Raw genomic sequence first — 18,111 nt, 5'->3', positions numbered from 1 at the left:
TCATTCTTGCTAGAATTTGCCTTGTCTAAAAAGCAACTATTTATCTGACATTTTAATACGTTTGTTTGCTGTTGTTAACATACAGTACATTAGTGCTGGAAGCTGCAATCTGATTAACACAGGCAGTTGGATATTCAGACAGATAAGGAGATATTATTTATCTGTAAATACATATATGTGTGTGTGTGTGAGAGAGAAAACATAATCCATGTCTAAATGGGTGTCTGCCTGATGTCTAAAAATATGTATGCTTTCAGGCTCTGATTTGTAAATTCATAACTGAGAATTTGTAAACTTTCAGGTTATGGTACCAAAAAAGCCAAGTTACTCAGGAAAAGTGTGGAAAAAATGCTATTAGAAAAATGTATAAATGCATAACTGAAATTTATTTTCTATTAAGCATGTTCTATGTGTTCCTGAACTGAGCTACTATTAACTTGATGATTCCTAATATGTGGAAATAAGGATCACTTTGAGGAATGATCAGAAAGGAATTTTTCAGACCAAAGAAGCAATTTTCAATTTAACCTTTCAATACTGATATATTTAAAATATTTTTAGTCTTCCTAATTAGATGTCGTTATTAGACTATTTTTGTAACAACTTGAACATTTATTTTATTTCCTTTTAAAGCCACTTGCTTTTTCAAGGCAGGAACGCCTTTGATCATTTGTAGATCAAGACTCAATTTTAAAATGTTAAGAGTCAGCGATTTCCCTGCCCCCTTTTCCCCCAAACAAATAGTTTTAATTGGCTTTGAAGGTATTTCAGGCGCTAGTTTTGCTGACAAAATGTAGAGAGCAAGGTCGGTCATTTCCCCTTAAAGTAGATGCAGTCAAGTGATTTCTTTGGCCTGCTGACTTTCCTTTTTCTTCTTGCTTTTCTATTTTTCTCTTTTTAACTCTTTTAAGTTATTTTTTTGTCAATTGCCACAGAAAGAATATACATTTTTAAGCTGTTTTTTAATACTATCTAATATTCTGTTACTTAATTTTCTTTCCTTACCTGTCTTGAGATTTGTGCATTGTCTTTTCCTGTGGACAGTATCCTATTCAGGATATTGAGTCATCCTATTGAGGATTACTAATGCATTTGGATCAAATTTTCCTACCTTTATTGCACAAGAGGAATCAATACAGCTACAATGGTCAGTGGGACTGGACTTTGGAGAACAAACTCTGCTGAACTTAATGATTTTGTAATGGCTCTCAGTGAACCCTCAACATTCTTGATTTTTCTAAAAACAGAGTTGGAGAACTAAATTTTACACTTTACATATGTAATTATTTTTCTGAATTTACAGCATTTTCATGCATAAACTAGTTTAGCCTGTTTTTGCAAACTGCACAGCCTAGTATGCCTTTTCCCCTCTAATTTCCAAAAGAGTAAATTGCCAACAACTAACTAATTGATATTAGGTAGCAACTGGAAAAGGACATAAAATGTCTGTAAAATAGAAAACAAATTAATATTTTACCTTAGTTACAGAAACAATGACAATTAATTACAAGTTTGATTTATGAGCACTTTCTGTTGTTGACCTTCACAAACTAAAGGTGACATCAGGTGGTAGACTTAGATGCTTGAGTGTAAACCATCAAGATGGGAGTTGCATTTTTCATTGCAACTACTAATTAAAAATCCTGAGGCTCACAGGCTCTGATTCACATTATGTGACTACTCCTTTTGGTGAGGATTATCTGCCTGGATTTGCAGGGTCAGATACTTAATCTGTGAGCTTCTCAGAGTGTGGCTCTATTTTATTTGTCATTTTGTCCAAGCAACACACATAATCATTGTAAACAGAAACAACAGTAAAGCTGATAAAATGGTTATGTATATATTATTATGAGTCCAAACTGCCAAAAGTATCCTCCTTCTCGTGCCTGAAGTATAAGAAGATGCAGCAAATATGACTTTTTTTTTGTTTTTAAACTTTTTTAGACTGTGGCTTGGCAATGCTGTATGTTATTCATGTAAGACATTAGTTATGTGCGATACTTTTTCTTCTTCAGTTTTTCACTAAGTGGAATACACAGGCTGTGTTAACACAGAAATAATAGTTTAATACTTTTTTGTAGAAATAATTATAGTATAATAGTTTCTTTAAGTAAATAATGGATTCTTTAGTTTTTTCTTTTATGTCTGTGACAGTTGATGCTTTTAAGGATATCTTAATATTTGTTTGGAATCTTTAGCTCTATGCCTTTTTTTATAAGATGAATGTTAACATGAGACAATTACATTAATGATGATCAATACAAGGAATGGAATTGTTATGTCCTCTGTAGTGTATATTAGAGTTGTTGGAAAGGAATGTGTTGAACTATTACCTCATCTCTCTAAAATGTTTTAAAAAATTTGGAAAATTTTTCTCAAGGGAGACAGAAACTATGTGATAGTGTAATCCAAATAATTAGGCACATTGTTATTCACTGAGCAGCTACACAAACTCACTTGCCTTATATGGAATTTTCTCATCTATAATATGATTTTAAGGTGCTGTTTAATAAATGTATTTTCCACATATATATTGAAAGTTTTTATGGGAAGTTGGGAAAGGTCTTTTTAGCGGTGGTTGGAGGTTTCAATGGTCCTTTTATTTCTATCTTTTTACTTTTGCTGTTGTAAAAGTAATTTGAAAACTCTTGTCATATAACAGATATTGAATTTTAAAGTACAACCTACTACAAACTTTCGAAAATCACAAAACTTTCTGAACAATTCTGAATTATTTATTGACTAGTGCAGTATTATCAGTATTTCTTCTGATTTACTGGTGTTTGCAAAGGCACTTGCAGCCGCAAAAGGATTATATATGAAAGGAATATGTGGCAGATGCGTCAAGTGTATGCAGTAAACCTAGAAATGCATTGCATTTCTGTAAATGGCAAGGTAAACGTTAAAATCAACTACTTAGTAGCTTAGTTTTTCTTGCTCATTGATTGCTGAAATGACACAGACATATATAGGCCTGCGAGATCTTATTGCAATTTAGACGGGCAAGTGATGTTTCAAAGCCTTTAGAGTGCATTGACATCTATTTGCATGCTGACAAAGAAAACCATGTTAAGTTTGTATCAGGTTTGTTGTTTTTTTCTGATGAAACTTTGGGTGTTTGCTTTCCCTCTTTCTCCTCCCTTGAAATGAGAAGATTATGGCATGCATTCAGGAAATTTCTGTGAGAGTAAGGCTTTTAGCTGTCAATCAATATGGCTCTGAGGATGTCAAGGTCACCAGGAAGAAAAAAAGCTCCAAATAATAATTAGATGATGTAATTGTCATGACTTGTCTGAATAACAAAGACATGTTGGCTTACATTCTGGAATGCATATTAGAAAATTTTTCAGCTAAAAATGTGTTTTTGTTTCATTGTCAAGAGTACTTGAAGAATTTGTATGTGAGTCATTGAAGAATGTTAAACTTTTTTAAAAACTGCATTGCAGTTTTTATGGGGTATTTTCTAATCTCTCCAGGCTATATAGTTGCTGTAGGTATAAGATTCCATGTTTTTAACTTCTGAAAAAAAATTTCTTTTTTCTTTTCTTTCCTTTTTAAAGGTGGCTTTGGAGAGCATGGGATGTCAAAAAAACGAGGTGCCCTCTATCAGCTTATAGACAGGATAAGAAGATTTGGCTCTGGTATTTTCACTGTTTAAATTAGCAGGTTGCCTGATATGATAATGTGTCATGAACATTAATAATTATAGTGCTTTAACACTTTAAAGCCTTTCTGGTTTACTATTGGCATAAACAAACTATAAAATAAATAGTACAAGAATACTAATGAAGAGATTAGCTCTTTGCTGCATTTTCTTAGACGTCTATTTCCAGCATCAAATCTGGAAGCTAAAATATGTAGTTTTAAATCTTATATTAAAGATTCCTTAGCTTTTCATATGGCTGTGTTCACAGTTATTAGTTCAACTGATATCAATCTCTTTTCAGTACAGGTAGGCTATGCTGCATAGTGGCTAATTTTATGGGGTTGTTTTTCTGGATCCAGTCAGGGCATTCTGATGATTCATACTGTGTTTGAAGCATTTATGGCATGCTACACTGAATAAACACATTTTTTTACTAATCATACTCTTGCCAGTATGAACACAGTTGAATTCAGTAGGCTACGTAAGTGGAATCCCCATTAATGGTGTTTGAGTTTATTCATCATATTTGATGCAAGGAGACGTCACTTTAATGTCATGAAACTTCAACCTCAAAAAGGAAAGTATGTGAAACTCCATTATAATCACACCACATTATGTCTAAATGCATCACTGCATATCTTGTAAGATTAGCCAGAGCACAGTAACTGCCTTTCCAGATGTGCTGTGGTATGTAATCATAATTCTTTATAAGACAATTACAATTTTAGTATTGCATAAATGCTTGTTGTCTTTTGCATGCAATTTGGCATAAATTTCTTATTACTTCTAGTTCAAAATAAAGTTGATAAAAATAATTTTAAATGCAAAACATCTATATTAACATGTGATGTGGTTCAGTAATGACCGCATATTAAGTGTAACAATAGTTTTTCTCTGAAGTTTCTACCTGTGTTGTAGACTGTTGTGTAATTCTCATTTACACACTTATTTAATACAAGGTGTTAAGTTGTTTGCTTTACCTGAGTGGTTTTTTTTAAACCCTGACATTTTCTAATCATTCCTGATATAATTTCAGTTATATGTTAATTGTTACAAAGTCAGGTTTTCTTCTCGCGCATCAAGAACTTTCTCACTGCCTTGTGCTGTAGCTTCTTCCCTTTCTTCCTTCTGCTGCTCTTCCAGCCCTGGGGCTATGCCAAGATACTGTACCATGATCCTGCCCTGGAATCCTCCCTGATCCTGACATACCCATTAACACTTAGGTGAAACTGGTATCACAGGGCATACTCACAGAAGGAAGGTGTACCCTTCAATGAGGAATAAGAATTCAGCCCCACTGAGTGGGATTTGTTGACTGCCTTTCAAGTGATCCATTTAATCAGCTGTCCTAATGTTCATACTAACTTATACATTGCTTAAGAAGAAGACAGCTAACCCCATTATGGTGTGCAAATCCTTGTCTAACTATCCTTATCCTCTTCTGTTGTCACAGCAAGTTTCAGCTGATTTGGGAAAGATTTGCCTGTAATGGGATGAATGGTTGTAATATCTCTGAAAATAGCAGGCATTTTTTTGTCTTATAAAGAAATTCCAGCCATAAGTAATACTTACCCATAGGGTTCCAAAAGCTCATTTATGAAAAATGTATATTCGCATCCTGAAGTGTTGTAGGATTACTATCAAAATGAAAGTCACATTTTAATCTGAAAATGTATCTACCGGTAATAGCTACAAGTGATGCAGATTGGAGGGAGAAATGACCCCCTCTGACTTTTTCCATGTGTATACAACTTTGCAAATAATTTATCTATTTTTTCCTTTTAATTCCTGATAATAAAAGCCAATCTAATACTTCAAGGACTTCTTTCTGTCCAGTGCTTTAAGGATGGTCATGCACTTGCTTTTTCCAGATCTTGCAATAAAAAAGAAAGGGACAGTGAATGCCCTGATTACTTTGGGTCTGTCCAAAGTCTTTCCTTCTTTGCTGGAAAAATCCCAATTTATTAAAAAAAAAAAAAATACAGAGGGAGTGTGATTTTTTTTTTTTAAATTATTATTACTAAATGAGAAAATTTAGATAAATTATGCAATGTGCCTTCAAGTTGATAAATATATGTGCAAATTGTTACTGTAGATATGCTTGAAAACTGAAGATTTAGACTCTTCATTTCAAGCATTTATCAGAAAACTAAGTAATGATAGGCTGTTGCGTAACAGCAATGTCATACTTTTAAAGGGCATAAAGAAATAATCTGACTTTGACCTGCTGAAAAATAATTGTTGTCTTTTTTGTGTGTGTGTGATCTCATTTGGTGTTTTAATTATCATTACAGGCTTTGAGCAAAATAATACATCTAAAGGAAGAAGTATTGTAAAATTCTCAGGGAAAAATGAGAAAAACCGATTTCCTAGAGCTGCTACATCACGAACAGAAAGAATATGGCCAGGGGGTGTCATTCCATATGTAATAGGTGGAAATTTCACTGGTAAGCTTTGTGCTTTGGATGGGGAGAAGGAATATGAATTTTTTTAATTGCTTTCTTTTTTTTTTTTTTTTTTTAAGTCAAGTCATACTATGGAAGTCAATAGAAGAGTTGGATCAGGCCTGAAGTATATCTGTTCTGAAAATATTAGTCATACTTCAAAAAATTGTTCCCAAAGGCAAGCTACATAATAAAAATGTATAGCTATGTTTTAGAAAGGGAAGGCTCTTTTTTCTTTTCCTAGTATTTCTTGTTGCATGTTTGTTTTCAAGAGCCTAAGTAACAATGTCATGAAATCTGTTTTTTAAATAATGCAGGATATTTAGCACAAGACTATAACTAATTTAACTGGTGTGACATATTCTGCTAAACTGATTTCATTCAGCAAACTGACTCAAATGTGTTTTGTAATGCCTCAGTTTAGTTTTCAGATGGGTACACACAGACATTATATATGACAAGAAGAAAGACTGACTTCAAAATATATAGAATTCTTAGCAGAAAACTGTAGAAAAAGTTTAAAACATTTGCTATCCCTGAAAAATGTAAATGGATCAATATCAATGTGGATGTAAGAGGTAATTTAAAACAAAAAGGAAGGGAGAAAAGCAAAGATGGATGGGAAAAGGTATGTAATAACATCTTATTTATTGGGCACAATAATACAGGGAACCAAATGGTCACACATTGTATGCATATGTATATGGAGAGACCAGAGTCATTCCTTTCAAACTGACAGCTAGAGTCAAACTTTTAGTTAGGGTATTTACATAGTACTATACCCAGTGTGACCTTTGCTTTAGGATTACCATCTTCTGAAATAATGGCAGTAAACTAAATGAAAGCATATAATGTTAAACATTTTACCTTTTTCATAATGAAAGATAAATTTTAAAGCTTGGCAAACATTGATTATAGATAAAAGAAAAGGGCAAGATGGGATGAAGTAACCTTTAATTTTTAGGATCCTGACATGACTTGAACTTACTGTTTTTTATGAACTTTGAGGTTTTGTTGTCTTTAAGTTTAAAAAAGTTTTGTGTTTTTCTTAAATTATCCTATGCTGTAACATGCATCTTTGCAAAAGTCTGCGAGGTGGATGTGTTTATGCTAGCAAATTCATGCCAAGTAGTACTGTTCTTTGTGGATTTCCAGCTCAGAAGCAATACAGCTGTATTCCCAGATGCTGCCTCTAAGTTAATAAGCCTTGTCTTTTGTCAGGCAATGAAATTACATTGCTATATTACCTGAAGTACTGTATACTAGCTGGCTTTATGTTCTGTGGTGAGAGCTGGCCTGGCTGCTTCTGCATCTAGAGTATAGTTTTGATTGTTTCTGAATGTGTTTCTCATTTTTAAAACAAATATCTAGATATGCTTAGTATTGTACCAAATTAAGAATTTCCCCTTTTTGGTGGATCATTTAATTTCTGAAATGTTTTGTTGTAAAGAAGTGGACACTGGTCCCTGTTCAAGACAGTATTGTTAAAATCAAACGCCTTGACTGGTATGCCTATTTATGTGGCTTAGGTTAAATTGATCTCCAGATTTGAAGGCTGTAGGTTTTTCTTTTTTCTTTTTTTTCTTCTTGCTAGATAGCTAGGATCCAGAGTTTCCCAATTTTCTTTTTTTTTTCCCCTTTCTTTTTTTCCCCAATGTGATCCATTTGATAATTTCATCTGGGAAATTGCTTAGCAAATATTATGCTAATGCAGGCACATAAGCAACACTAGATTTCTTCTGCTGTATTCCTCTGGTGTAACATAGCTGTGCTTTTTATGGCAGGTTTTATGTTTGCTAGAGTGTGTCAGGCACTATTGGTCCTCTTGCAGGCAGATATGTTATGACAAACTGATGGTCTAAGTATCCCTTTAATTGGAATCTGGCAGTCTACGGGACTGCTGGGACATGGTACTTCATGATCCAGTGACTCCTTCCAGGCCTATATTCCTAATATTAAAATCTGATTTCAAAGAACAAGATGCAGTTAGAAAAGTCTCTTATTTTATCTCATACAATTATTCTTCCAGGCACCCAGCGCGCCATGTTCAAACAGGCTATGCGGCACTGGGAAAAGTACACCTGTGTTACGTTTATTGAACGAAGCGATGAAGAAAGTTATATTGTATTTACGTACAGACCATGTGGGTAAGTGTGTATGTATGGTAACAGATACTTGTGTTTTCAATGTTTGGCCATGCTTGTCATCTTTGCAGTTATAAGTGAATATATACTTAACAGGAAAATAACAGTTACTGTACTTAAATGGTACATGTGTTCTACTTGGCTTTAGGTTCAGTGAAAGCAGTAGATATAGTAGCTTTTTGAAGTTATGCCTCTTTTGTCTATTTCTAGATAAAATGATCTTGCTGTATATACACAGATATGAGACTCTTATATTTGGCTTTCTGTCATGCTTTTAATATTTATATGTATTGTTCTAAAGGTATTTCAGGCTTATCATTTGTTTATTCTTAGCTTTCTCCGTGTCACGTGCTGACTGCTGAATTATGTATGGACATCTATCCCATATTCCTTTTCCAGCTTAATTGTTGTTAATTTTAATTTTAACTCTTCTATTGTTAGGCTGTCCTTGCCCAGATTTGTTTAACCACCAAATTCACGACCATTTTGCAAATTCCTTCTTCCAGGTCACTGATGTGTAAAAGTGAACAAAACAGGTTTTATCACTCATTAATGCAACTTTCCATTAATCACCGTGTTCCATCTTCAGGTATTTCTGCTCACAAATGCCTCAGTCAGCTATCTTTGTTATTTATTCCACTCAGAGTTCTTAATTTTATATAGTGGTCAGTGAAGTTCCTGAGTGCACCATGTTCATTTTCCAAGAAGAGCGCTCACTGCCTGTGGAAATTCTGTACTTCTGATAGTCATCTTCTGTTTGGGTTGTAGGCTCCACAGTGAAGAGCTCTCTGTCTTGCTAACTTCCTCATCAATGAACACTTCGCAAGCCTACTTTTGAATTTTTATGGGATAGGGTTGTGAAAAGAAGTTTTGGGACCTCCTTGCATTGTAGGAATGATCCTGAATGTACTTAATTGTAGCCCATAAAATTACATGTAGACTTATCTGTTTAAATTACTCCTGACATTCTTTTTAAGGCATAGGACAACGTAATAAAACCCACTCCTAGGCTATTTTAAGAAAGGCATCACCTTTGCCTTGGAAAGTCTCTGAGCCACAGATCCTTGCAATCGGGGAGCTTATTCTACTGGACCGCCTGTGAACTTGCTTGTCATGTTCTTGTGCTCCCGTAGGTTTACTGTAGACCCCTGTTAGAAACAGTGCCAAATGAAATGGACTTTTATTCTGACCCAGCATGGCTATTATTTTAGTTAATGATGCAACCCATAAGATAGGATTCAGGGATATTGACATACAGCTGGAAGAGAAATGGGAAGCAGAGAATAATCATGATGGTTCCCTGCACTCGCAGAGGTAGAAAGCAATGTGAATTTAAACAGAAGAGTGTGAAAGATATAAGTGGTCTCAGGCACTTTAGAAAGAGTGGGGATATGGGGATATCTACAGCGATCTTGCTTTTGTGAAAAGTAAATTCTACAACTTCAAAGTGCTCAAAGCCAAATGACAGAAAATCTCTCCAGCCAAAGCCTTAGGCTGGTTGATGCTTCATGAGATCAAGTCACTTCAGGGTGAAGGCTGGATTATAACCAATTCAAACCAGAAGGTTGGAATATACTCAATATATACCTTCAAAATCACCATTATCCTTTACAGTTAATGTTGTTTTATTGGTGGGTACTTTACAAATTACAAATAATTTGCAAAGGCTGTAAAAGTTTAAAATAAGAACAAGGAAGAGTGTGGCTATGAACAGTCCCCCAGTGATGAAAAAACACTCGGCTAAACAGAAGGGGAAGTTGAATGACTCTTTTTTGGGGGTCCTGGATCCATAAGCCATTTCAGGAAGAGCCAGATAAATAAGAAGGTGTCTTCTCTGGGTGAATAGGAACCACTGTGCACTAACCACCGGCATACAGTGCTGATGCAGGATTTTCCATGGAAAGAGCCCAGACAAAAGTGACACCGAACCATCTGCCAACACTTTCTGTTACATGGCCAGTCGCATTGAAATTAATCTCAGTTCTTTCCCATAGCACCCTGCTGTGTTGGTTTGTTAGCACATTGTGTCATTATTGTTTTGCAGTACCATGGCAGCTAACATTCAGATGAGGGAGACCTTATTGTACTTAGCACTGTTCAAATTAAAAACTAAATGATAAACCCTGCCCCAAAGAGCACACACTCAAAACGTAACGCATTTAATGAAACAGAAAGTGGATACAGTTATATATGTGGAAATTCAGGTGGCAATATCTACAAACATCTCAGATGACAGCATTAGCACACTAGCAAGTGAAGTGTTATTGAGCCTTTGTAAACATTAAGGATATTTTGAAGGAGTGTAATGCATTACTTCTTGCAGCAGTTTATGGGAAGCCCATCCCAGAAGGGCAGTGATGAAAAAAGTATATTTGAAATATAGCAGCTGGTTATCAGAAATACTTCCTGTAAGACATACTTCAGAAATACTTCTCAACTTCCTGAAGTTGAGAGTTTATATATCAGCAATGAATGAGAGATAGGTTTTGATTATCATAGACCCATAGGGCTGCAAGGGATCTCAGAAAGATGTCTAATGTGTTCTTAAGACAGAGACAGCTTTACCTATGTCATTGCTGATATATGCTTGTCTAACTTGTTTCTAAAAACCTGAAAAAATGAATACTTCACAGCCTGCTAGGAAATATATTGCTTCAGTATTCTTAATATAAGAAATGTAGGAAGTTGGGGGCAGTATTTTTGGTCATAGCTAAACCAGATATTTCTTGCTGCAGTTAAAGTACATTAGCATTTTTTCCTGCTCACCATGGCCATAGAAAATAAATTATTCCTCTTCCTTTTTTGAAGGAATCTATTAGATACTTGGAGACTGTTACTACGTCCATCCTCAGTTCTCTCTTCTTTCAGGTTAGAAAAAGCCTAATTCATATAATCTGTCCTGGTAAGTCATGTTTTCTAGGCCTTTGATCACATTGTTATTCTCTTTGAAATTCTTTTCAATTAGTCCACATCTTTCTTGAAATTGAGGATCCAAAAGCAGGACGTGTTTGTCCAGATGAACCATTACTTCTGCTGAGCCAGTGCTAGAGCTAATCCATACATCTAGTAGTTTCTCCTTCCACTTAGGTACCTAAGCGTGATGCCTCCCTATTTCTCAACAGCTGCCACGTTTGACTCGTGGTCGATCGGGATGTGGCTCTGAGTAAGTGCCAGAGTTCCTTCCATAGCACTGATAGCCCATCACTGGTTTCAGTGTGTGCCGTGTTTCGCACATCTAGGGACACCAAATAATGCCATATTTCCCTTTGCAGATCTCTTCTCTAATCTATTAAAGTTGCTATCAATTCCAGACTTGTCTTCATGGTATTTAGCAGTCTTTTCTCAGACTGCAAGTTTAAGGAGCATCATCTCTATCTTCAGTTTATATAATATTCCAACCAGCTTTATACCCTCCTTTATATCAGGGACTCTAGCTTGCTTATGGGCAGCTCGTGTGGAAAAATGTCAGAATCTTTACAGCTGGATCCTTCCTTCCCATCAGAATAATTTAATCTGTTGTAGTCTTAAACTATAATTATTTGTCATCACATCTTGTTTATTTAACATGATTTTGAGAACAGTTAATTATTGAAATATTGTTTCTTAGTACTGCTGAAGCACTTAGTTTGAAATTTTGTAATTACTGATAGTCTTTTGTATCCATTAGCTGCAGATGTGAGAATAAGAATATCGTATTAAGATAATAGTGTTTATGATTCTTCTACCAAAGCAGCGTACATTGGCATTAATATCTATTACAGCAAATATTTATGCAGCTACTTGATTAGGACAAGTAAAACTAATCTGTAAACAGGTTCAAAACACTCTTTGTTCACTACTGTTTCTCTATCCTTATGTTTCTTCCTATCAGATAGGAAATGCCTGAAGACACAGTCAGTATACTTATCTGTATGCAAGCCAAAAAAGGGGTCAGCAAACTGGAATGGCCTCTAGTCACACGCTCTTAATAAATATCACTGAGTACAAGATCAAGCTTCTTTTTATATAGTGAGACAAAAAAAGAACAATTAGTCATGTTGTTCTGGCATCTCAGCATGCCTTTGATCTGACTTTGTGGCAATTTTTGTTCTCCACCAGAAGATTTAAGTACTTTTTATGACAAACTGTAGATGTCTTATTACAATCACTGCTGTATCGTCTTGTATGGGTATTTGACAAAGCTATCTGAGATACAGGAAAATCAGATCTCTTTCATGTGCTTCTCCAAACATTGTAGACTGAACAGCTTCTGAATGTTTTAATGTTTTTTGAACTTGCTAGTATATTAAATAAACATTACAAGCAAGTTCTTAAAGTTGGTGAAATGGGTAAATTCATTGTCTGAGGTATACTTTTTCAGCATTCTTTAGCTTTAAGAAGGATTACATGTTATAAAAGATGCTCAGTCACTTTTATGGAATGAGAAGAAATTCAGAGTTGTACTAAACAATCTGTGGCATTAGGGCTGACTCATGCTCTCAGGTGGTAATTAACTCTAGCAGCTGGCACTCTTCCTGCCCTCAGCAGTTGACACAGCTTCTCTGCTGGTTGTGGTGTGGCCTGCAGGATGGGTGTGACCAAGGTGCAGGTGGCCAGCTGCCACAGCCTAAACCACAGTGCATTAACATAAATGGAATGAGGGGTGGTTTATGTTATAACACTGGGATAGGCAGCTGTTAAATAAGGAATGGACTCAGCTGGCTGTTCTTTGTAATACTGGGATGGTCATCTCTATTGAGCAGGTGAAGAAGCAGTAGCCACTTCTGCCATTGCAACAGGTCCTCTTAGGACAGTGAATCAGAACCTTTGTTAACTACAACTGTATTGATCCCTGACAATAAGCAAATTCATCAAGCCAGGTCATAGCCAATATCTCCTTTGTACAGAATGAGTTATGTTTGTGATTTAATATATTTGTGATTTCTTGTTGTGTTTTCACCAAGAAAAAATCCTCTGCTTCTTGAGTGAGATTTTGTTCGTGAATTTTGTGAACTTCTTTCCCTTGCTTTGTGATGATATGCAGTCCTAGTGTGCATAAGTTCTGCAGTTTTTCATCCACAACTTCAGGCAGTTAGTGCCATGGCGAGCTGATGTTGTGCTCTATGAGGATTCTTATATTATCACATTCTGAAGAGTGTAGCTTTTTAAAAAAGTGCAACATTGACCCACTGTGATTCTCTCTTCCTTCATATTAGTTTAAGAGCATTTTTGACTGTAGCTGTATTACTTAAAAGAATAAGAGTATTGTTCCAGTCATTTCACTTTCTCTCTGTCACTTGTTTCTCTTTGCTTGCCATCATTGATCAGCTAGACTGATTAAATGGAATTAGAGATCCATAAATAGTTACCAACTGCTGTCTGGTGCAATAAAGATTAAAGAGATGAGGAGCTTTAAAGGCTGCCAGTTGACTCAATTTAAGGAGCATGACAAGTGCTCATACAGCACAGAGAGGTCTTGGCCTTTTGCCAAACACACCTGGGGTCAAACCCATGATATTGCAAATTAATTTCTTTCATAGATTGACTTATTTATTTTAGTTTTTCTTACCCTTTGACTCAGTGCAATTGTTGAAGTGATCAGAATCTTGTAGCTTAATTGGATGAATCTGGTGTGCTTGACATGACACTCAATGTAGCAAATCCTAATGACCCTTTATGAGTGTGTACTGCTGCTGTTATTTTAAGACTTGGTGTTAATTCAAATTTTCTTTGGCGTGTAAAGAAACACTCAATAAATTTGTTTATAATTTCTGGGAAGTACTTGAAATCTGTCAAGTAACCAGTGTAAGGGAATTACCATACTCATCTGGCTGCTTGTTTTTAGAAGCAGGCTAGCATTAAAAAAATTCTCAGTGTGTTGGGTTTTAGATGTTCTGTGTTAGACAACCTAGAGGAATACTATGTAAAAGATTGCAGTTAATTTTTTTCTTCTGAAAAGAAAACATCTTTCAAATGTGTCAGATGAGGTGCCCAAAGTCACTAGTCACTACACACATTTGCTAATGCCCAACTTCTCTTGTTTTTAATGACTATAATAATAAAATGTCAAATGATTTTTACAAACACCTAAAAATCTATCTGATTTATGAAATACCACTAAAAGCTTTCAGAGGTGATCTTAAGCACCTCTGTTTTCGAGAAAAAAATCAACTTTTTGGTATTGTTAATTGTATTTGGTAAATCGATTAATTAGGTATTTATTTACCATATTTTCTTATAAAAACAAATTGCCTTAACTTAATGTGTTATACTAGCCATTTTGTTCTGCTATTATTGCATAGCTATTGCCTGACCTTTTCCAAGTTACGGTGTACAACCTTAAAAGGTTAAACCCTCTTTTGCTCCAAATGAAGTAAAAAGAACAGGAAGAGATAGACTGTAGTTAAATTCTTGCTTTGTTCTTTTGCCGTTGTTGTGAATAGTGTCAATAAAAGCAGAGCTGGAGACATCATAGAGGGTACTATTTGGAATAATTATTTATTATTTTTTCACTTTTTCCTTTTTATCTATTGGTCTCCAAAGTATCACTGTGCAAAAATTATATTGAAAATCTATGGAAATTTTTAAGCCACCAAATATATCTTTGCTAGTTGAAGCATGTAGTGTACATGAAGTCAACAACATAAGCATGTTAAAACTATTGAAATTGTATTAAATGCCCTACAACCTACAGTCTTAATAACCTATTGATTTGCTTTAAGCTATAAGTATTGACTAATGTTCTTTAGTTCTGCTTTGCAATTTTTCTCTATAGAGTTTCCTCACAGTGGTAAACATGAAGACTCAGCAGAAGTGTTTGAACTGTTTTAAACTAAAGGATTTGTTCTGCCTTTTCATAATTATGCATGGTTATCCTAACTTTATTCTCATCAATCTCTTGCACTGCTGTCATGTGTTGTATTCAGATCATAAAAGTTTTGAATTGCAAATTAAATTCCAGGATTTAAACAAATGTGTGTAAATGTGTTAAGTCTCCAAGGTGTATTTTGCAGGAGTATAGATGAATGGAAAACTAGATAGGTTAAAATTGGTTGCGTGGTTGAGCTTGGAGGGTTGTGGTTAATGGCTTGGACTCAGACTGTGACTGAAAGTACAGTATTGCAGGGGCCTATCCTGGGACCTGTCCTTTTTAACATATTTATCAATGACCCATGAAGACGTGATGGCACATGCTCTCATCAAGTTTGCAGATGACACCAAGTTGGGGGGGACCAGATGATAGGCTCAGTGGTAGAGTGGTAGATCTGCCACCCAGAGGGACTCAGGCAGGCTGGAGGAACTGGCCAACAGGAACCTTATGAAGTTCAACAAGGGCAAATGCAAAGCCCTGCACCTGCAAAGGAAGAGCAAGATAGGCTGGGCACTGCTGGGTTGGGGAGCAGCTCTGTGGAGAAGGCAGTGAGGTGGGCAGTGAGCTCGGCAGAAGTTGGCCGTGGACCCTGGCAGCAAAAGCAGCCAACAGTGTCTGGGGCTGTGTGAACAGAAGTGCAGCTGGTGGCTCAAGGGAAGGGGTCATCCCTGTCTGCTCGCCACTTGCTAGATCACAGATAGACCCTACATGCAGTTGTGGGTCCCCAGTACAAGAAAGAGATTAGTAACCTTGAAGGACTTAAGCACAAGGCTGCCAAGATGCTCAGGAGCTGGAGCACTTGCCCTGTGAGGAGATGCTGAGGGTCCAGGGTTTGCTCAGTTGGAGAAGAGGTGACTTCAGGGGGACCCAGCAGCAGCCCCCAGTTCCTACAGGGAGGGCAACAAGAAGAGGGAGCCAGCCTCTTCATGGTGGTGCTTGATGGGAGAATGCAAGGCAACAGGCGTAAGCTGAAGAAAGAGAGAATCAGACTGGATATAAGGAATAAATTTTTCACAGTGAGGACAGCCAAGCATTGGAGCAGGTTGTTCAGAGGGGCTTTGCTGTCTCCATCCTTGGAGGTTTTCAAGACCCGACTGGATTGGGTCAGTTTCAAGACCTGAGCAACCCTGGTCTGACTTCATATCTGACCCTGCTTTGAGCAGAAAGTTGAACTGGAGACCTCCAGAGGTCCCTTCAAACCTGAATTATGCATGAATCAGTTGAATTCTATCCATATTTAGTAGTCTGTAATGTGAATTTTCACAGATTGCGTGCATTTTATGATTTTCTATTTTTAAAATAACCAGCAGGCATTGTCAGTACATTTTATCTTTTTGCACAAGTTAAGGTTAGTATAGTATAATTACCATAATGATTTACATGACCTTAACATAGGTAGAAAGCCCTAACTCATTAAGTTCACCTAATATAGAAATAGTGACATTCTTTCACAGAATGTGGATTACTTCATCTGATTGATTTTTATGTTTTCTACTCGGCTTCCTGTAGACTGCCAAGGCAAATGCCACATCTTAGTCCTTACTTCAAAGTGTTCAAAGATAAGGAACAATGTTTTCTAAAAGACTTGAAGTCTGAGATGGAGGAACTGTGTTTGACAAATTTATTCAGTATACCTAATGCAACTGCCTATGACAGTGAATTGGGAATTCTATACTGAGGACAGAAAGTCTTTAATGGCTTTTTAAAGGAATGAACTTTTCTGAGAATGAAGAGTTAGTGCAAGTTCTACTACCTTTGGCTCAGAGTACAAAATGTGTACTCCAGCATTCCCTCTCTAATTGAATGTGACAGTAAATAGCACTGTGTAAGAGGTTAAAAAAAAAACAACAAAACCCCCAAAAAACGAAACCAAAACCAAAAACCCTAACCAAAACCAACAAAAAACCCAAAACCTTCTTAAGGATCCAAACACTTTTCTCCCCACGGTGAGCATGAGTGAATAAGAGAGTGTATGAACTATGGTAATTTCCTTATTGCTCAATAGAAACATATTCAAATGGTTGAATGACTAGTGAAAGATAAAAACCTGGATAACAATGATACTGAAAGTATCTGTAGTGCTTTAATTATGTTTACGTATTCACCTGTAGCAATAATATTTATTCTGCAAACATGCAGTCTGAAAAATATGTTAAGCAAAAACATGTCAGCGTGTCAGGTGCAAAGGTGAAATCCACTGTGGAATCATGAGATAAAATGGTGTAACTGCTCTAAATTTTTATTTTAATCTTATTTCTTCTGTCTGTTGCTCCTTTTTATCAGCTATGCTGTATTTTCAGGGCACATCTTAAGGTAGTTTTTTTCCATTACTATTATTTATATCAGTGTTTATAATAAAATTTCTATATCATAAATATTGTAAATAGTAATTTTGTGTTAATACAGTTTATATAGCATGAGGGAAATACACAGAGCAGTACACAGGTGTTCTTTATTTTCTTTTACTGTCGTGTGGAACAGTAGCACATAAACCTGCAACATTGACAATGGCACAGAATTATAGCAGGGAGTCTAAATTGCCATTGGTTTTATTTACCTGCCTTGAAGAGAGCTATCAAGGGAAGACGCCATAAGAAGTTAATTAAACATGATATTGCACAACTCTAGCTGAAGCACTGAGCCTAATTCAGTGCTTTGACCTAAAAAGGTGATTCACACCTATCCTTAGAGCTATCTAAAGCAGGAAGAAAAAAGTTAACTTATTTTGAGGGTAGGAATACTTGAGAAGCAGTTGAGATAGCAAGGAGTGATTGTAACGTGAACAATAATTTTTCCCAACAGTATTTTTAAGATAGTTTAAAAATTCTTGATACAACCCTCCTAGGCTGTAGCAGTAATATTTTCCTCTATGAAGTAACTTGTGTGGCCTTTATAATTTTAAGATATTACTATCATTTGTTGGTATATCTATCCTTGATTTTAACCATTAGCGCACAACCAGTATATGCTTCCTAAGAACAGGTATTGTGAGCTAAAATGCCATGGCTGTACTTCTCTCGTATTCAT

At 35.9% G+C, this 18,111-nt stretch overlaps 1 protein-coding gene across 4 annotated transcripts in view; it reads left to right on the top strand.

Moving 5' to 3' along the window:
* Positions 1 to 18,111, top strand: part of TLL1 (tolloid like 1) — a 141,724-nt gene that overhangs the window by 62,206 nt on the left and 61,407 nt on the right. For all 4 annotated transcript variants that reach the window (XM_072862937.1, XM_072862939.1, XM_072862938.1 and 1 more), the window contains exons 3-5: positions 3,561 to 3,641; positions 5,941 to 6,093; positions 8,120 to 8,237. In XM_072862937.1, the coding sequence (XP_072719038.1) occupies positions 3,561 to 3,641; positions 5,941 to 6,093; positions 8,120 to 8,237 (352 nt within the window). The remainder of the gene's footprint in view (positions 1 to 3,560; positions 3,642 to 5,940; positions 6,094 to 8,119; positions 8,238 to 18,111) is intronic.

The sequence above is a fragment of the Ciconia boyciana genome, chromosome 5 (genome assembly GCF_034638445.1).
Source record: "Ciconia boyciana chromosome 5, ASM3463844v1, whole genome shotgun sequence".
Classification (NCBI taxonomy): domain Eukaryota; kingdom Metazoa; phylum Chordata; class Aves; order Ciconiiformes; family Ciconiidae; genus Ciconia; species Ciconia boyciana.
This window is presented reverse-complemented; position numbering and strand designations above follow the sequence as displayed.